This window comes from Oncorhynchus clarkii, chromosome 18 (assembly GCF_045791955.1).
Source record: "Oncorhynchus clarkii lewisi isolate Uvic-CL-2024 chromosome 18, UVic_Ocla_1.0, whole genome shotgun sequence".
Classification (NCBI taxonomy): domain Eukaryota; kingdom Metazoa; phylum Chordata; class Actinopteri; order Salmoniformes; family Salmonidae; genus Oncorhynchus; species Oncorhynchus clarkii.
The window spans coordinates 6,941,571-6,961,885 of NC_092164.1; the positions used below are offsets into that span (position 1 = coordinate 6,941,571).

General features: G+C 47.0%; 3 protein-coding genes across 4 annotated transcripts in view; all 3 read right to left on the bottom strand.

Annotated features, from left to right (window-relative positions):
• The window catches only part of LOC139373942 (neurobeachin-like protein 1), a 104,809-nt gene extending 93,947 nt beyond the window's left edge, over positions 1 to 10,862 (bottom strand). The window contains exons 1-3 of the mRNA XM_071115025.1: positions 10,622 to 10,862; positions 9,804 to 10,222; positions 2,464 to 2,555 (exon numbers count right to left, since the gene is read on the bottom strand). Of these exons, the coding sequence (XP_070971126.1) occupies positions 2,464 to 2,555; positions 9,804 to 9,854 (143 nt within the window). The 5' untranslated portion in view covers positions 9,855 to 10,222; positions 10,622 to 10,862. The remainder of the gene's footprint in view (positions 1 to 2,463; positions 2,556 to 9,803; positions 10,223 to 10,621) is intronic.
• Positions 1 to 20,315, bottom strand: part of LOC139372956 (general transcription factor II-I repeat domain-containing protein 2-like) — a 979,173-nt gene that overhangs the window by 21,185 nt on the left and 937,673 nt on the right. The window lies entirely within an intron of this gene.
• On the bottom strand, positions 14,230 to 19,996 carry LOC139372422 (cyclic nucleotide-binding domain-containing protein 2-like). Of its 2 annotated transcripts, none has more exons than XM_071112133.1 (11): positions 19,922 to 19,996; positions 19,693 to 19,737; positions 18,862 to 19,025; positions 17,386 to 17,542; positions 16,924 to 17,075; positions 16,382 to 16,520; positions 16,200 to 16,281; positions 15,760 to 15,823; positions 15,527 to 15,644; positions 15,147 to 15,310; positions 14,230 to 14,844 (listed from the first exon to the last, which is right to left on the bottom strand). In XM_071112133.1, exons 1-11 carry the CDS (start codon positions 19,970 to 19,972, stop codon positions 14,622 to 14,624), a joined length of 1,359 nt encoding a protein of 452 aa, XP_070968234.1. In that variant the 5' UTR covers positions 19,973 to 19,996; the 3' UTR covers positions 14,230 to 14,621. The 2 variants fall into 2 exon arrangements, with proteins under 2 accessions (XP_070968234.1, XP_070968235.1); XM_071112134.1 differs by having other exon boundaries at positions 19,656 to 19,737; positions 19,922 to 19,977.

A 20,315-nucleotide genomic window follows, 5' to 3' on the forward strand; every position in this document is an offset into this window, starting at 1 on the left:
ACAGAGCTGGTTATGTCACACCAACACAGATTCCAGAGCTGGTTATGTAAACACAACACAGATTACAGAGCTGGTTATGTAACACCAACACAGATTCCAGAGCTGGTTATGGAAACACAACACAGATTCCAGAGCTGGTTATGTAACACCAACACAGATTCCAGAGCTGGTTATGTCACACCAACACAGATTCCAGAGCTGGTTATGGAAACACAACACAGATTACAGAGCTGGTTATGTAACACCAACACAGATTCCAGAGCTGGTTATGGAACCCCAACACAGATTCCAGAGCTGGTTATGTAACACCAACACAGATTCCAGAGCTGGTTATGGAACCCCAACACAGATTCCAGAGCTGGTTATGGAACCCCAACACAGATTCCAGAGCTGGTTATGTAACCCCAACACAGATTCCAGAGCTGGTTATGGAACCCCAACACAGATTCCAGAGCTGGTTATGGAAACACAACACAGATTCCAGAGCTGGTTATGTAACACCAACACAGATTCCAGAGCTGGTTATGTCACCCCAACACAGATTCCAGAGCTGGTTATGTAACCCCAACACAGATTCCAGAGCTGGTTATGTCACCCCAACACAGATTCCAGAGCTGGTTATGTCACCCCAACACAGATTCCAGAGCTGGTTATGGAACCCCAACACAGATTCCAGAGCTGGTTATGTCACCCCAACACAGATTCCAGAGCTGGTTATGTCACCCCAACACAGATTCCAGAGCTGGTTATGGAACCCTATAGTCTATTTCTGTATCTTGCGTTTTGAAAATGCGTCCCCGTTTATGACCCTAAAGACAGGCTACATTTGCACAGCGATGGGGGGCGCTTGCCTGTGTGCGCGGAGGCCGCAAGCTACTTTTTAGGGGTCATGGGTCAAAACATTTGAAAAGCAATGAGCTAGAGAACAGATGGTTGATTTGCTGTACAGCTAGAGGACCGGGTGCAGCACAAACATCCAGAATATGAACGGTTTACGTTGCAACGGGGCATCAAGCAACAGCCACCATAGACCTACTGCTCTTTTGGTTTGTCCCAAATCGCTTGGAATTAAACATCAACTTATAAAGCCTGCAATTGGAATCCATTGTTAAAATGTATTATTGCAAAATCAAAATGTGTTATTGATAAAATAATGAAAAGGGCTGTCTGAGGGCCTCAATAAATAGACAAGTATTTGTAGTTGAACAAGTCGTTTCCTGATTAGATGGTTTATGTTTTTTACTTGACATGACTTGCTCTTAGAACGCACGACTTGGACTGACTCGAGACCCGGCCCGTTCTACTTGGACTGACTCGAGACTCGACCCGTTCTACTTGGACTGACTCGAGACTCGACCCGTTCTACTTGGACTGACTCGAGACCCGACCCGTTCTACTTGGACTGACTCGAGACTCGACCCGTTCTACTTGGACTGACTCGAGACTCGCCCCGTTCTACTTGGACTGACTGGAGGCTCGACCCGTTCTACTTGGACTGACTGGAGAATCGACCCGTTCTACTTGGACTGACTGGAGACTCGACCCGTTCTACTTGGACTGACTGGAGACTCGACCCGTTCTACTTGGACTGACTCGAGACTCGACCCGTTCTACTTGGACTGACTCGAGACTCGACCCGTTCTACTTGGACTGACTCGAGACTCGACCCGTTCTACTTGGAATGACTCGAGAATCGACCCGTTCTACTTGGACTGACTGGAGACTCGGCCCGTTCTACTTGGACTGACTGGAGAATCGACCCGTTCTACTTGGATTTACTGGAGAATCGACCCGTTCTACTTGGATTGACTAGAGACTCGACCCGTTCTACTTGGACTGACTGGAGACTCGGCCCGTTCTACTTGGACTGACTCGAGACTCGACCCGTTTTACTTGGATTGACTCGAGACTCGACCCGTTCTACTTGGATTGACTAGACTCGACCCGTTCTACTTGGATTGACTAGAGACTCGACCCGTTCTACTTGGATTGACTAGACTCGACCCGTTCTACTTGGATTGACTAGACTCGACCCGTTCTACTTGGATTGACTCGAGACTCGACCCGTTCTACTTGGATTGACTAGAGACTCGGCCCGTTCTACTTGGACTGACTCGAGACTCTACCCGTTCTACTTGGATTGACTAGAGACTTGACCCGTTTTACTTGGATTGACTAGACTCGACCCGTTCTACTTGGATTGACTAGACTCGACCCGTTCTACTTGGATTGACTAGACTCGACCCGTTCTACTTGGATTGACTAGAAGACTCGACCCGTTCTACTTGGCTTGACTAGACTCGACCCGTTCTACTTGGATTGACTTGAGACTCGACCCGTTCTACTTGGATTGACTAGAGACTCGACCCGTTCTACCTGGGACTTGACTTGAGACTTGGACCTTGTGACTTGCTTGTGACTCAAATAATAGTGACTTGGTCCCACCTCTGGGGCTATGCTTACCTGGAGGGTGGCTTCTCAAAGTCCACATCTAGACATCTCTCATAGGAGCCAATGAAGATCTCCAGCCACAGCTTCAGGTAGTCTGGGTCCCTCTGTCACAGAGAGGAATGGGAGGACGGAATGAAGGAGGAGAGGGAGAAGAGAGGGTGAGGAGAAGGAGGAGAGGGGGAAGAGAGGGTGAGGAGAAGGAGGAGAGGGGTAAGAGAGGGTGAGGAGAAGGAGGAGAGGGGTAAGAGAGGGTGAGGAGAAGGAGGAGAGGGGGAAGAGAGGGTGAGGAGAAGGATGAGAGGGGGAAGAGAGGGTGAGGAGAAGGATGAGAGGGGGAAGAGAGGGTGAGGAGAAGGATGAGAAGAGAGGGTGAGGAGAGAGGGTGAGGAGAAGGATGAGAGGGGGAAGAGAGGGTGAGGAGAAGGAGGAGAGGGGGAAGAGAGGGTGAGGAAGAGGAGGAGAGGAGAGGGGGAAGAGAGAGTGAGGAAGAGGAGGAGAGGGGGAAGAGAGAGTGAGGAAGAGGAAGAGAGGGGAGAGAGGGTGAGGAAGAGAAGGAGAGGGAAAGAGGGTGAGGAAGAGAGGGAGAAGAGGAGGGTGAGGTGAAGAGGAGGAGAGGGAGAAGGAAATAAAAACATGTTAGTGGTTGTCATGTGAGAATAGAGAGATAATGATTCCACTAACTGTAGTATGTCAGGAGGGGCAGATTACAGTGAACTCAGGTGTGTGTGTGTGTGTGTGTGTGTGACAGAGAGAGAGAGAAATGAGGAGTGCACCTGTCTGCCTGAAAAACAGGCATCGCTACATTCTCTACTCCCGAGGGGAGTCACGAGCAGCTGCCGTTTAGACATTTCCTACATTCCTGGGAACAATGCAGAGAGCCAGAGGACAGCAGCACTGTTCAGACAGACAGACAGCACATCACCCTCCCACTCTGAGAATGCCAGTCATCTCCACACCCTGGCTAGCCTAAGCTCCATATCTGCCCAGGGTGAGGAGGTAGAGAGGGGGGGGTAGAGAGGGAGGTAGGGCAGGGGAGTTCCAAGGCTTGCCTGACTGACACTGATTCAGGTCAAGGGGGACTGATATGAGAAAAGGCCCAGAGTATTATTGTGGAACCAGTAGGAGTGGCAGGAATGAATACTGCTGTGTTAGACTAAGTGTTGTTCAATAAGGCAGTAGGCTATATTGTTTGGTGGGGCAGTACAGTGCTTAGTAGCATTTGTTTGACAAAGCAGTGTTTCTACACTCCTGGGGTGTAGGCTATTCACTAGAAATCAACTGGAAGCAAACGGACCAAAACCAAGAGGGATTACCAGAACTTGTCCAATAAGAAACGTTGGTTTTCGTTGCCAAACGTGTTGCTACGGTGTGCACTAATGAATAAATACACCCCTGGCATGTGCCTGCTTAGTCCGTCAGAGTGTAACACCCGTTTAAGGACAAAACCCACCAGACTGATGGTCGGTCTGCACGATACATGGTGTTCATTCGTTTGCTGTCGCCGCGGTGTGTTGTAGTGAACACCCACCGATGGCGACTGACAGACGTCATTTTAGCCCTTTTCCTCATGTAGAATCGGTTTGCAAATTACGGACGACCCTCTGTTCAGGGGTGCTAACTACTCTTGTCTGGCAGACATTCAACCATCCTACCAGTCTGTCCCTGCCTTTCGTCGATTTTCAAGTGATACTTTTGATGAAGGGGTTTTCTGACGACGCCCGAAGTTCAGTTACATGTAAATGACCATATTTCTTACATCTAGCCAATACTATTCAGGGCCCTATAAATGTGCAGTAAGGTTGGTTATGACACTAGAGCAGGGCAGGACAAGTCCAGGAAGGCCTCAGCCTGCTGCGTGTCACAGTGGGAATGGTCCAGAACACGAAAGAATTCCAAAAGTGAGGTCATCAGATCAGCAAGTGACTTGACGGAGAGTTTGAGAGGGACTTGGATACAGAGTTCAGTACAAGTGTCGGTCTGTGTATACTGGAATCAACAAGGTTGTACAGCGAAAACATATGACGATCTTGTTCATTCCACTCTCAGTGTGTGTGTTCCCTCCCCTTGACTGTGTGAGCCAGAGCAGGTTTGGGCACTAGCCTCAGGGAGTGTGTGTGAGTGGTTAGAGATAATGCCCTCTTTCACTGGGCAGCCAGGGAGTACAGATGTCCACTGAGGGCTCAGGGCTGAGACAGGGAGGGCAGGGAGGGGAGAGCAGAGAGGGACACACCCTGGGCCTGCTTGCTGTGGCACCACTGCTGACCCAACACCAAGGAACACTGGCCGGATTAATTCAGATCAGATGAGCTCAACATCTGGGTAGCAACCTATTAGTAATATCTCTGAAACGATCTGACAAACTTTAATGACTGATGACGTATTTCCTATTTGTGTGTTTTCTTATGGTCAGCTGGTTTGAGGGGGTGGGTAATCTGGGTTTCCTGTGCCCAACATGTGACCATCCATCCTGATATTAAGACTCAGGGAGGGGGTGGTCATGATAACACATGACCCCATGGGATCTTCCCAACAGGGTGAATTGTGGGTTGTTATTAGTCAGCTGGTTTGGCAGGGGGTTAGACTATAACTTTCGTTGTACCAAGCATGTGACCATTCCTCATGAAATCATGACGACCCCCCCCTCACTGAATCTTAATAACACATGACCCGGTAGGACCTCACTAGCCTGAGCCGACAAGGTTATCAACATCAATCTTCCCTCAAGGAGATGCCATCCAGAGGAGATGCCATCCAGAGATGCCGCCATCCAGAGGAGATGCCATCCAGAGGAGATGCCATCCAGAGGAGAAGAGAGCATTACGAATGAGTTATATCGCTTCCTTTATGACCGACCCGGCACTGCCCTCCTCACCCTACCAGAAGGGCATGGTTGGCATGGTAACCGAGTATGACTGCTAGAGGAAATGGTGAGGGGCGACTCAAAACCAATGTCTACTGTAGATGTCCCCTCCCTAACAGTTTCTCTGTTTTACCACAATGTCTATTGTAGATGTCCCCTCCCAAACAGTTTCTCTGTTTTACCACAATGTCTACTGTAGATGTCCCTTCCCTAACAGTTTCTCTGTTTTACCACAATGTCTACTGTAGATGTCCCTTCCCTAACAGTTTCTCTGTTTTACCACAATGTCTACTGTAGATGTCCTGTCCAAACAGTTTCTATTTTACCAATGTCTTTATTGCCTTCATGGTCCATCTACAGTCACCTTCTCCTCCCCATAAATCTCCAGTACTCACTATCCTGGGATTGACTGATGTAACGTCACCAGTAGTATTTATAGTGCACACATGGGAGGGGCTAAACCACGAGGTGTGGTCGATATATAAACACTATGACATTACTGATGTTGCTGGTGATATTTATAGCACACAGTGAAGGAGGAGAGAGCCGAGAGGAGGGAAAGGAGAGAGCGAGAGCCGGGCGAGAGCGAGCCAGAGAGCCCGGGCCCGCTCTCGCCCGCCCGCCCCTGGCTCGCTCTCGCCCGCCCGCCCGCCCCTGGCCCGCTCTCGCCCGCCCGCCCGCCCTGGCCCGCTCTCGCCCGCCCGCCCCTGGCCCGCCCGCCCCTCTGGCCCGCCCGCCCCTGGCCCGCTCTCGCCCGCCCGCCCCGGGCCCGCTCTCGCCCGCCGGCCCCGCTCTCGCCCGCCGGCCCCGCTCTCGCCCGCCGGCCCCGCTCTCGCCCGCCGGCCCCGCTCTCGCCCGCCGGCCCCGCTCTCGCCCGCCGGCCCCGCTCTCGCCCGCCGGCCCCGGGCCCGCTCTCGCCAGTGCCGGGCGAGCCAGAGAAGGGCGAGCGAGCCGGAGCCGAGCGAACGAGCCGAGCTAGGAGGCGGTGCCGGAGCCGAGCTAGGAGGCGGTGCCCAGAAGCCACTGCTAGGAGGCGGTGCCCAGAAGCCACTGCTAGGAGGCGGTGCCCAGAAGCCACTGCTAGGAGGCGGTGCCCAGAAGCCACTGCTAGGAGGCGGTGCCCAGAAGCCACTGCTAGGAGGCGGTGCCCAGAAGCCACTGCTAGGAGGCGGTGCCCAGAAGCCACTGCTAGGAGGCGGTGCCCAGAAGCCACTGCTAGGAGGCGGTGCCCAGAAACCACTGCTATAGGCAGTCACCAGAAACCACTGCTATAGGCAGTCACCAGAAACCACTGCTATAGGCAGTCACCAGAAACCACTGCTATAGGCAGTCACCAGAAACCACTGCTATAGGCAGTCACCAGAAACCACTGCTATAGGCAGTCACCAGAAACCACTGTTATAGGCAGTCACCAGAAACCACTGTTATAGGCAGTCACCAGAAACCACTGCTATAGGCAGTCACCAGAAACCACTGCTATAGGCAGTCACCAGAAACCACTGCTATAGGCAGTCACCAGAAACCACTGCTATAGGCAGTCACCAGAAACCACTGCTATAGGCAGTCACCAGAAACCACTGCTATAGGCAGTCACCAGAAACCACTGCTATAGGCAGTCACCAGAAACCACTGCTATAGGCAGTCACCAGAAACCACTGCTATAGGTAGTCACCAGAAACCACTGCTATAGGTAGTCACCAGAAACCACTGATATAGGTAGTCACCAGAAACTACTAGGCCTGTGTTGTTGCTACTTATGGATTCAAAAAGGGATTGGTGCTACCATGATCCAATGATGTATAGTTACACAGGCCTACAGACCTAGTTAAAATGACAGAATATTTCATGTAGGTCTGTGTCTATGGTCTCATCACCTTAGCGGCTATAAGCACAGGAGGGGAAGATAGACCTAACGATAACGAGCTAACCACAGACATCATGCTTTCTGTAGTTCAATACTACAGGGGTATGCTTCATGTTGTCGAGAAACAAGAGCCATGTCTTTCCCATCATCGAGAACCTGAGGGATGAGTTTTGCATGGTCGTGTTTGGTGCCTCACTGCCATTGTGGCGTTAACAATTCTGCTAACTCTAACTCTGGGACGATACTCCAGGCTGATGCCAGTGACACCACACGGACTGCTGGGTAAGAGGATCGTAATGTGACCGGATCAGTGGTCGTCTGCTACCTTTTAGCTCCTACATGAACTGGAATTAAATGACTGGTGCTTTCCCAGTTAGCCTACCCACAGATTTACAACATGTATGGAGTGGGCTAGGCTAGTTAACTACGGAGGAAAGAAACTCACTGCGGGTTGTGTTCATTATGCACCAAACAGAAACGGACTGAAACAGGGAGGCAGGGACATCATGGATTCATCCAATAAGAAACCTTCATTTTTCATTTTAAAACATGTTCAGTTAAGTACCCTAATGAACACGGCCCAGGGGTTTAGGCTTATTGCATATCTGACAGGCCAGTATTCAAGCATCACACATTCACCAAATTGAGTTGGAGGTGAATTAATTAGTGGCAAAGCCTTTTACTATGACCTACAGCTCCAGGATAAACTAGTTCCTGACCGCCACTACTCCCTTTAATTAGGCTGCTCAACCGTCAACAGTAGTTGCTAGGTGTGACTACACCCCAGGGACCAGGGTGACTTACTGTGATGTCTCTGTCAACCTCTGGCCCCGTAGTGTTGACAGCCCTGCTTGGGTTAATCATTATAGAGGTGAGTAACAGTTCAGTCACACTGATCTAATGGAAGTTAGAGACCACAGCTGTACTGGATATTTTAGCTAGGTAGTCGAGCCAGAACGGCCTATAGGGCAGGGAACTATCACCTGTTTCTGTAGCATGAGGCAGCTTTAGGATTGAGTGCGCAGCCTTACGATCCTAACCCCAAAGTCAAGGAGTTGGTCATTTTAGCTTAACTAAGCTCCCATTATTGTTCATATGCCATGCTGTGTTAAAGGTCAGTTATCTTGGTACACTAGGTGTAATGAGCCTATCCCTCAATGAGGTGTGACATCATTAACCTGCGACACTGAAGTGTATGGCGTCTTAAGGGCAAGTGGAGACAATGGGCAGCTTCACACAACAAACATTCCGGAGCCGATTTAGCTCACGTGACAGACTACAAGTTCCCCTTGCTCCCGATGTATCCTGGGAACCCTGACACACACACTGAAGGGGAGACCCCTGAGCCAGTGTTGACATTGCGGCCGCTCTGGGGGAGGTAAAGGTCTTTACAAATTATTTAAGCAATTTAGGCAAAACCTCACAGGGTTTGTTGCCACATGCAGAGTGAAATACAGGCCTGTTGCTGTCGGAGATGGGGTCAGACAGTAGGCTAGAAGTTCAATGTAAAGACACTCCCTTAATAGAACAAAGACAATGTGTGTACTCTCCACAATGCCTGACATTTAACACAGGACTGAGAAGTGAGTGTAAGATCAAGTGTGTTCTCAATGTTTTGTACACGTATTGTTTACAAAGCAGGTAACAAACAAAATCTGGTTTTAAACTAAACTAGCCTGGTCCCAGATCTGTTTGTGCTCTTGTCAACTCATGTTGGGCATGACAATAAATTAAAGGGCGTTGGCATGACAACACAAAGACTGGCCCTCAGGAAAGATAATACTTGTGCCTTAGCCTTTTGTGCCTTAATTTGTGCCTTAGCATTTCCTGCCCTGTGTCGTGTGGGAGAACAGGATAGCTCAAAAGGCTAATGCTTATGAGAGGGTTGTCCTTTTGAGTGGTATTAAAGAGGGAATGTGTTGACTGCAGTTGAGACTCACGTGAGGAGAGGCTCAGGCACCAAGCAGTGATTGGTCACCCAGTGCAATGAAACAACTGTAGCTACTACAGTCAATCAAGGGGGAAATAGGTCTAGCTAGGTTGCAATACAAAACAGAATCTATGGAATTGTATTATACCCTTGTACATACCACAAGACGTCACTCAGCTAAAATCTAAATACCAGGAGATAGACTTTACACAGTGCAGGACCGTCCAGCAGCTGTTACTGAGAATAGTGGAGGAAGAACAGGATGGCTTATACATTCAAGCCCGATTACAATTCATCATCTTGGACATGTTCTGTTATAATCGCCACCCAGCACAACCAGAAGAGGACTGGCCACCCCTCAGAGTCTGGTTCCCCTCTAGGTTTCTTCCTAGGTTCTGGCCTGTCTAGGGAGTTTTTCCTAGCCACCGTGCTTCTACATCTGCATTGTTTGCAGTTTGGGGTTTTAGGCTGGGTTTCTGTACAGCACTTTGTGACATCAGCAGATGTAAAAAGGGCTTTAAAAATACATTTGATTGATAATCACCATCATCATTACATCATCTCAATATACCACAGCTATTGTAATAGACCTAACTGTCTGGTCTTACTGACAGTACACCGAGTTTATACTCCGAGATGGGCACAGATTCTAATGCATGTTTTATGTGTCAAACAGATCAAGAGACAGGTTTGTTTACCTTGTTGCAATACAGCATCCAGACCTCGTACAATCTTTCATTTGATGCCATTCTCCAAGGCGCGTGGAGGGGTTCCAAACAGAGGTCAATTCTCAGGATTCCTCATATTGAGCCCCTAGCTATATCTCCTCATTCGGGCATTGCTCGTATACATATCGACTTGAGATGTTAAGTGAAACGTCAAAATGAAAGACAACTCCGAAAATAGTTCAAATACCTTTCTATTTAGAAAGGAAAAACAAAATATTCAAATGTAATCCCAGTGGCGTTGTTTCTTGATTTTGGAACTTCCTAAAGCATTATTCCATCGTGAATTATGGATTCCCAAGGTTTCGCGTTTCCTGCTGTGGTGAGATTTCCACGGTCAAAGTCGCACTAGGTCCACTTCTCGACTCATATGCCACTGACTCTGCCCCTCTCTGGAAAGCCAAGCCACAAACAAAGTTATTATGTCAGATACACAAGTTCTGTGGCGCCAGTTTATAAATAGTTAACAGCACTTGTTTATAAACACAACACAAGTAGGCTATACCTTTGATAAAGTTAGCTGACTGGTTATGATAGCTAATTTAGCTTGCTGTAAACAAACACTATGAATCAGCCCAGGCTCGTTCTGTTCAATTAGATCTCTGCCCTTCTTTTGCAAGAGAAGGATACAGCTGACGAAATTAAACACAAAGCTAACTAACATTATTAGCAAGCTAACTTGGGGTTGCAGTACGCCGAAAAACGCTCGAGTTAGCAAAGTTACTTAGCTAACAAGCTGTCATTGTGAAACAAGGTGGCTCATATGAATTAACTAGCATTATCGTTCTTACCTGTGATGTGTCAAAACGACGAAGCCTTTTTTTCCTGTCTAACGTTACTTCTCATTTGACACAAACGACGAAACGCGTTTGTGAATTTGCTTGACCTTGCCCTAAAATTTTGACATTTAGAAATGTCACCACATAAACAATGCAAACGCACGCATTACTAACGAAAATGACAAAATGTTACAGCCAGCCCATTCCTGTACACTGGGATAGCTACAAACAACACTGGCGGTTAGTGTTGTGGCACTGCCACTCGTGAAGCTGTCTACAATGTGCTAAACGCGGCCAACTACTTCCTGATGTCAACTTTTTCAATTTTCAAAGTAAACGTTCTCATTTATTAAGCCCAAGGGAATCTTAAAAAAAACGTTTTTTAAAACAAAACATAGGTAGAAGTGTTTGTGATAAATAATAATGTTGCCAAAATTGACAAAATAACTTAAACGATTAACGATTTATTAATTGTTTTTTTATTTTAAATACATAAATAAATATAACTGAACTGAATCCAAACTGGATTTGGCCTAAATTAGCCTACTGTTTTAGAGTTTAGACAAAATACAGCCTACCAACATATGGGGATACTTACAGAAGACTGGCAAAGCCAATAATAATAAAAAACATTGATTGGGCTAAACCCGCTCCACAATGAGCAGGGGTGCACATAACTAAGATCGTGAATTTATTTTGGAAAACATAATTTTATAAATGGGAAAAGCTAAACAATAACTGATTTTCATTTAAAAAACGGTGCTTTTATTTTGACATGTAAATCCGGAAGTCAAAATATTTTTGTATTCAGCTGTCGTCAATTGCCTTGCTAGGATAGGCTGAATAAGGGGAGCTTTGAATATAATTACATTTATTTGCCGGCCACAATATATATTTCAGAGGCATAAGACATTCAGCTATACATGTATGTCTATGGAGGAATTATTTCAGTATTTTTCTTAGGCTGCAGAGTTTGCGACAGTCATCAATCCCTTTACGTTGCCGATGTGGAGCTCGTGGGTCGTTAGGGGTGGGTCTTGGTTGCAAGGGAACCGAGCTTAAATTTGGCTGTGATTGGTTACTTTCAGCTGATCACCATGTTGTTATGCAGTTACCGCCTACTAGGGTAAAAATTATAGGAGTTCCTCAGTCGTAACATCATATGTTATCGGAATCTGTCAGCGGATGACACTGTCGACGACGTCGCACGGAACCATTGGTTGATATATGCAACATCTGAGCAGGGGATTGTGTCCATGATGTGGCAAGCTGATACTTAAAAAATATCCAGGCTTTGTAAGATCTAGCATCATCAACAACTGGGCAGAGGAACATAGCCATAAGTATTTTTTATTTTATTTATTTATTTCACCTTTATTTAACCAGGTAGGCAAGTTGAGAACAAGTTCTCATTTACAACTGCGACCTGGCCAAGATAAAGCATAGCAGTTCGACACATACAACGACACAGAGTTACACATGGAGTAAAACAAACATACAGTCAATAATACAGTATAAACAAGTCTATATACGATGTGAGCAAATGAGGTGAGATAAGGGAGGTAAAGGCAAAAAAAGGCCATGGTGGCAAAGTAAATACAATATAGCAAGTAAAACACTGGAATGGTAGATTTGCAATGGAAGAATGTGCAAAGTAGAAATACAAATAATGGGGTGCAAAGGAGCAAAATAAATAAATAATTTAAATACAGTAGGGAAAGAGGTAGTTGTTTGGGCTAAATTATAGGTGGGCTATGTACAGGTGCAGTAATCTGTGAGCTTTGGTTATTAAAGAAGCTCTGTTTAAGTTAATTTGCTTTTGGGTCCTCATTCACTCACCGTAACAGAAGAATCCGACCAAGAATGGACCCAGCGACTTCGGATCCTCTCCACTCAGCCGTCGAGATCCAGGGAGCGATGCTAGGCAGACACGAGCAGGAATTGTCTGCTGCTCGACATGCCGTTGAGACCCTGGCCACCCAAGTCTCCAACCTCACAGAACAGGTTCACCATCTCCGCCTCGATCCACCGGCCACTTCCAGGGCTTTCGAATCTCCGGAGCCCAGAATCAATAACCCGCCGTGTTACTCTGGGGAGCCCACTGAATGCCGCTCGTTCCTCACCCAGTGTGATATTGTGTTTTCTCTCCAGCCCAACACTTACTCCAGGAGCACTGCTCGTGTCGCCTACGTCATATCTCTCCTTATTGGACGGGCTCGTGAGTGGGGCACGGCAATCTGGGAGGCAAGGGCTGAGTGTACTAACCAGTATCAGGACTTTAAGGAGGAGATGATACGGGTTTTTGATCGATCTGTTTTTGGGGAGGAGGCTTCCAGCTCTGACAGTTGGTGCTTAAAGCTAGTGAGGGAGATAAGTGTTTCCAGTTTCAGAGATTTTTGTAGTTCGTTCCAGTCATTGGCAGCAGAGAACTGGAAGGAGAGGTGGCCAAAGAAAGAATTGGTTTTGGGGGTGACTAGAGAGATATACCTGCTGGAGCGTGTGCTACAGGTGGGAGATGCTATGGTGACCAGCGAGCTGAGATAAGGGGGGACTTTACCTAGCAGGGTCTTGTAGATGACATGGAGCCAGTGGGTTTGGCGACGAGTATGAAGCGAGGGCCAGCCAACGAGAGCGTACAGGTCGCAATGGTGGGTAGTATATGGGGCTTTGGTGACAAAACGGATTGCACTGTGATAGACTGCATCCAATTTGTTGAGTAGGGTATTGGAGGCTATTTTGTAAATGACATCGCCAAAGTCGAGGATTGGTAGGATGGTCAGTTTTACAAGGGTATGTTTGGCAGCATGAGTGAAGGATCCTTTGTTGCGAAATAGGAAGCCAATTCTAGATTTAACTTTGGATTGAAGATGTTTGATATGGGTCTGGAAGGAGAGTTTACAGTCTAACCAGACACCTAAGTATTTGTAGTTGTCCACGTATTCTAAGTCAGAGCCGGCCCAATTAGTGATGTTGGACAGGCGGGCAGGTGCAGGTAGCGATCGGTTGAATTTGCATTTAGTTTTACTTGTATTTAAGAGCAATTGGAGGCCACGGAAGGAGAGTTGTATGGCATTGGAGCTTGCCTGGAGGGTTGTTAACACAGTGTCCAAAGAAGGGCCAGAAGTATACAGAATGGTGTCGTCTGCGTAGAGGTGGATCAGAGACTCACCAGCAGCAAGAGCGACCTCATTGATGTATACAGAGAAGAGAGTCGGTCCAAGAATTGAACCCTGTGGCACCCCCATAGAGACTGCCAGAGGTCCGGACAGCAGACCCTCCGATTTGACACACTGAACTCTATCAGAGAAGTAGTTGGTGAACCAGGCGAGGCAATCATTTGAGAAACCAAGGCTGTCGAGTCTGCCGATGAGGATGTGGTGATTGACAGAGTCGAAAGTCTTGGCCAGATCAATGAATACGGCTGCACAGTAATGTTTCTTATCGATGGCGGTTAAGATATCATTTAGGACCTTGAGCGTGGCTGAGGTGCACCCATGTATGTCTAAACCCTCTGTCTATTTCTACAATTTCTCTTCTTAAGATCTGTTTTTACACCTAACCCTAAGCACACTGCTAACCTTATGTCTAAACCTAACCTGACATTAAGATAATAAAACACATTTTTGTTTTCTTTATTTTTATTTTTTTTGTACAATATAGCCAATTTCGACTCCGTGGCTGTGTTAACTAGTGACAACCGAGTTCCTTCAGCTTTCTACTCACAGAGAGCAGAGGCAGGGGCAGAAGGGTTTAAATTATGTTTTCTCATGACCCACTCATGAGAAATTATACTTAAAAACCATTCTTCTTGAGAAAAGGTATTATGGTGTGCAGATAATTTGATTTCTGCCTGATGTTAACTAAAATGCTGTGAAATAGTTTTTAGTTGCAAGGTAGGCATGAGCCATAAGGATGAAAATAATGTAAAATGCAGCAAACGCTCAAACTTGAAGCATATTGATAAAACCATGTCTATGTATTAATTCATCTACACAGTTATTCCTTTATTTAATTATTTTTTGTTTGGCTCTACCCTCTGCTTTGTCTGTTTCAGCCTGTTGACCACGTGTCTGGTCTGCTGAAGGGCCTGGCTGGGGCCACAGTGGCCCTGCTGCTTCTGGGTTTTGGGGCTTCTGATTGGGGCGACCCGGTCGGGGAACAGGTCCTGTATCACACTGTGTTTGTAGTCCTTCCAGCGGCTGTGTTCCAGGAACACAGTGCACAGCTCGTCGTCGCTACACAGGAAGACAACACAAACGCGGTCATAATAATAATATGCCATTCAGCAGACACTCTTTTCCAAAGCGACTTCCAGTAATGTGTACATTCTCCCTAGCTAGATCTGAAAGGATTAGATAGGTATAAGCAATACAGTGAAAGTTCCACCTTGCCCTCTGTGGATTGCTTGCCTTACACCTATCTAGTCCTGAGTCGTCTTAGATCTACACAAACACCTAGAGGGTAGGGGCTAGTGGTTGTCTTGCATGAATTGCACCAGTAAGGGCAGCCCATCTGAACTGGTATCCATAAGTCTCACCTTGGGTAGGTTTTCTGCAGGGCCTCCAGCTTCTTCATGGTGGTGTTGTCCACCAGCTTGTCAAAGCGAGTCTTCTCCACCCGCAGGATCTCCACGCTCTGGCTGACCAGAGTGAACCTGCGACAGTCTCTCTGCTTCGACGGCATCAGGTACTGGTTCAGACCCTGAACCACACCACACAGCAGATACACGGAACCGTAGAGTTAGAAAACACTAGAGGAAGAGTTTAAGGAAGTGATTACAACTCAGAACACAGCATGCCATGGATGTCATATTATCATGTTATTACATGGTCATCCATGCTGAACACAAGGCACAAGTACCATACAGGTTTCTTCCAGTGTTGATGTGGGTAACGTCTGGACCTTAGGGCTACGTACAAATGTGCCGCTCTGATGAAGGGTGTCGATCAGGAAACAGGCGCTGGTGGGCAGGTCTGCAGGAAGTCCTCTGGGAGGACGTGGAGGATTATTGAGGAGGACTTTGTGTTTTATGACACTGAGGAAGAGTAGAACAGACAGACACAACTTATCACCGGGCAGCGAACTAACTGGACACAGCTGAGATGCAGCGATGTCACTGATGTGTGGTACATCCAGGTCAGTTACATTACCTTCCTGGTTGGTTTGTCAGCTCGCCTTTGAATCCATGTGTTGGCAAACATGTACCTCTGCTTACTGAGAGAGAGGAAGAGGGAGAGAGAGAGCGACAGAGAAAGAGAGACAGACATAGACAAAGAGACGGAGAGAGAAAGAGAGACAGACATAGACAGAGAGACAGAGCGAGAAAGAGAGCGAGATAATATTTTTTGTTTTTAATTGTTCTTCAACATGTAATTACACAAATGTTATAATCTTACTCAAAACTCAATATAAACAACAGACACCTTTTTTTAAATAAAAATTAAATAAGTGTTATTCTGGTTGCTATAGGATACAGGGAAAACTGAGTTTGCCTAGAACTGAATGCTGAAATGTGAACTGTGTATATTGTATGCATATTTATTGTGTCTTCACATTACAGTAGGATTGTATTATAAACACGTGCCAGTACCTGAGTCTGCATACTGTTTTAGGAGGCGTTGGTAGGTACTGCAGGAGGTAAGGTCCACCACTCTCAACACGTCACATTGGCCCTGTAATGGAAGTATTTCATCTCAAACATCTCTGCCTGCAACTACATTACCCAACATTCCCCACATGCTCTGTAGGCCTACAACTTTGTCCTCCAGTTACCTTGCCAATGAAAATGATGTTGCCCATGTCGTTGGTGTCCTTGACGACCACGTGGCCGTATCGAAATTGCTCGGCCTTGGAATGGTCAGCCATCTGTTCAATGAGAGAGTATGACCAGGAGGACACTAGCTGGAGTGACCTGGGAGAGAAGGGGCACGAGGTGAATAGTTGCAAAGAGGGGCAATGTGACTCACGGTGAATGAGAGTTAGAAACACCGTTTGTAGTGGGAGTTCAAGGTGCAGCACCACAAAGACAGGTTTGTAGCAGGAATTCAGGGAGGCCTTCGCTCTTCAGTAGGAAAGTAGGAGTGGTGCTCTGCTCAACAAAGACAGGTTTGTAGGGGGAATTCAGGGAGGCCTTCGCTCTTCAGTAGGAAAGTAGGAGTGGTGCTCTGCTCAACAAAGACAGGTTTGTAGCAGGAATTCAGGTAGGCCTTCGCTCTTCAGTAGGAAAGTAGGAGTGGTGCTCTGCTCAACAAAGACAGGTTTGTAGGGGGTATATATTCAGATACTAAAACTCATCTCTGGCTGCAGAATCTCACCGGAAGAAGCTGAAGCGATAGTCAAACTCCCTCTTAAGCTCTACGTCCATCTTGTTAGCGAAGAAGTCTTCCTTGTCGACCACCATGAGTTCCGTCTCCTCCATGCACACCACAGTGGCATTCCTCCTCAGCGTTTTGATCAAGGCCACATCCTGACAGACAACAGTTACAGACCATTAATAGTCAGAACAGTCAAAACCACACGATTGCGCCAGTAGCCTAGCTACAGTCAGGTTTGCTATTTCATGTGGTTGAAGCTACTCGTCTGCGTTGCCCATCAGGCTTGGAATGTATGTGAGTTATGACGTTCGCAAGAGCCCAGATATATTTTTCCTAAACACTAAACAATATCACTACTATTCTCACCACTACTGCCTCCACTATCACTACTTCGACTATTGATAATGATATTGCATCTTAAAAAAATAGCTTCTACTAAAACACAGAATTGTGAGGCCTCACCCCGAAGCTCATGCCCTTCTTGATGAGGATGGGCTCCTTATCCACGAAGGCACTGCTACCGTCGTTGTCCTTGGTGACGGCCAGGAGCCCAGAGAACACAAAGTAGAAGCTGTGTCCCCAATGGCCCTTCTTAATGACCACTCTGCGACGCTCCAACCTGCAGGCATAGCCGCGCGGGGTGATTGGTAACTCTTTATTTGGTATTTATTAGGATCCTCATTAGCTGTTGTAAAAGCAGCAGCTACTCTTCCTGGAGTCCCCACAAACCATGGAACATAATACAGAACATTAGACAAGAACAAACTTGTAAAGCATTAGAATGCCTTGTAAACATATTTGTAGTACCTTACGCAGTCATAGTTAAATATAACTGCTGTGATAGGTCTATATTATGGCTTCTTGTTGTGCGTTAATGCTTGTACTCCTGTGTCCATGAGAACCAGGGCTATCGCTCAACGCAAGCCATTTCGATCTACGGTGTCCACAGATCGATTTATGATCGAAAATGTGGGTCGGAACCAGTACCAGAACCGCGCAGGTCCCCTAAGCCGAAGGGGACTTTACATCTAAGTGGTTAATGCTTTATTGTACAGTTAAGTATAACGCTCTATGACTGCATCTATAAAGTCCTATGAATGTTTATAAGGCAATATAACACTTCACAAGAAGCCCCTTCAACTAAAGTGTTAGCGGACTATTATAGCCTACCAGTAGGTCAATGGCAGCTATACAGGCCAGCAAAGCCCAGTACAGACTAGTAAAACAAGGGTTGTGTTAATTTGACACTAAAAGAAACAAACTGACTGAAACAAGGAGGGACTATACTAGCTAGACATTTTCCATTGCGTTCCCTAAGACTGGGGTTTACAAACGTTTTCACTCAGGCCCCCCTTCCATGCAGAAGGCACATTTCAGTTGAAGGCATTTAGTTGTACAACTGACTAGGTACCCCCTTTCCCTTTCCTTTCCAGCATTGGGGAACATCCGTGGGCCTCCCTGTGCACGCCATGTCTATTTCCATGGGCACAAGCACTGATCATGACATCAACTGTTCACACCCTTCTTGTTGGTGGAGAGAATGTTGCAGGTTTAAAGCTCATTTCCTGCAATTCTACACATTTTGTCATGGGGTGTAAAGAACATTTTGCAGTTTTAAAGCTAATTTTCTTGCAATTCTATACATTTCGCCATGTCTAATGTGTATTCATGTGATATTTGAGAGACATGAACATTACTACAAAATCTACGGGCTAAAAAACATTAGCTGACATGAGCTAGTTTCTGACAAGTTATAAATAGCTCCCTAAGGTCTGCAATGACTGACATGACAAGAGAAATGACACCTTTTGCATTCTACTATTACAACTTTCAAGAGTAAGTTTGAAGCCGGACTGAGTTCCTTAATTTAAAAAAAAATATGTTTGGGAACCACTACCCTAAGGAACCCAAGTGATTGACAGGGGATTGACCTCTAACCTCTGATAGCGAACCACCCTGGCCAGAAGGAGTTGCAAGGTTCCACTGTAGCGACGGAACATGCTCACAGAGCTCAGCATGTTGTGAACCAGCAACACCTCCGACTCAGAACGCTCCTCCGGGCACTTCCGCATAATCTCCACCAGCAGGACAGGGATCCGGTCCTGGAATGTTCCAGACATAACGCTCACACACGTATACAAGCACACATATGCTCACACACATTCACACATAGCATTCACGCTCAGACAGAGACACACACACACACCTACGCTCACACACCTACACACACAGCTTTCCCGCACACAGACAGAGACACACACGCACATAGCATTCACGCTCACAGACAGAGACACACATGCACATAGCATTCACGCTCACAGACAGAGACACACACGCACATAGCATTCACGCACACAGACAGAGACACACACGCACATAGCATTCACGCACACAGACAGAGACACACACGCACATAGCATTCACGCACACAGACAGAGACACACACGCACATAGCATTCACGCACACAGACAGAGACACACACGCACATAGCATTCACGCACACAGACAGAGACACACACGCACATAGCATTCACGCTCACAGACAGAGACACACACGCACATAGCATTCACGCTCACAGACAGAGACACACACACAAACGTACGCTCAAACACATACACACAAAGCTTTCACTCACACAGACGGAGACAAAGACACACACACCAACACAGGCAGACACACACACCAAGGAGAACAGCGTTCCTTCCAGTCATAAGCACAGTGTGGTCATACCCAGCATAGGTCTTCTAAATCCATACGGTATCGTTACCTCTTTCACTTTGAAGTGGTTCAGGTCAAACACCAGACTTTTACCCTGCAGGAACAGAAATCACTGTTGACTTTCCAGTCTTTCTGGATATCAAAACTGCAGCTTCTTTCTCAATCCCCCATCAAGACTGCTATATAAACCTGGTGGCCCGTTAGTCCAGCAAAACACAGCACCTTATCACTTCCCCTTAACAGTAGCACTCTCCTACAAACACACACACACAACGCACCGTTCCACCGGCCGGCTGGTTGGTGATGGTCTCCCGGAAGTTGAACTCCATGAATTGGCGATAGTTGGAACGGGACATGAAGTAGCGGCAGAAGCGAGTCATCAGGATGACGCTGCGCACCGCCCACTTAAAGCCCAGCTTGCCCCGGCATGGAGCAGCCTGCACCGGGGACGAAAATAACATCTCCGCTGCCTGCTGGAAATGTAAAACCGCCGATGACTAGAGAAAGGAGGGAAGAACGGAGAGAGCGAGGGAGACAGAGAGGTCAATACATGGACTGGCTAGAGAAGGGAGGGAGACAGAGAGGTCAATACATGGACTGGCTAGAGGAGGGAGACAGAGGTCAATACATGGACTGGCTAGAGGAGGGAGGGAGAGGTCAATACATGGACTG

Coding starts and splice junctions, on each gene's coding strand:
- LOC139372422 (XM_071112133.1), bottom strand. CDS start 19,972: ATGGAGTTCAACTTCCGGGAGACCATCACCAACCAGCCGGCCGGTGGA. Junction 15,824..16,199: donor AAAACAGTATGCAGACTCAG/GTACTGGCACGT, acceptor CCTCTCTCTCAG/TAAGCAGAGGTACATGTTTG. Junction 15,311..15,526: donor TTCATCAGAGCGGCACATTT/GTACGTAGCCCT, acceptor GGTGTGGTTCAG/GGTCTGAACCAGTACCTGAT.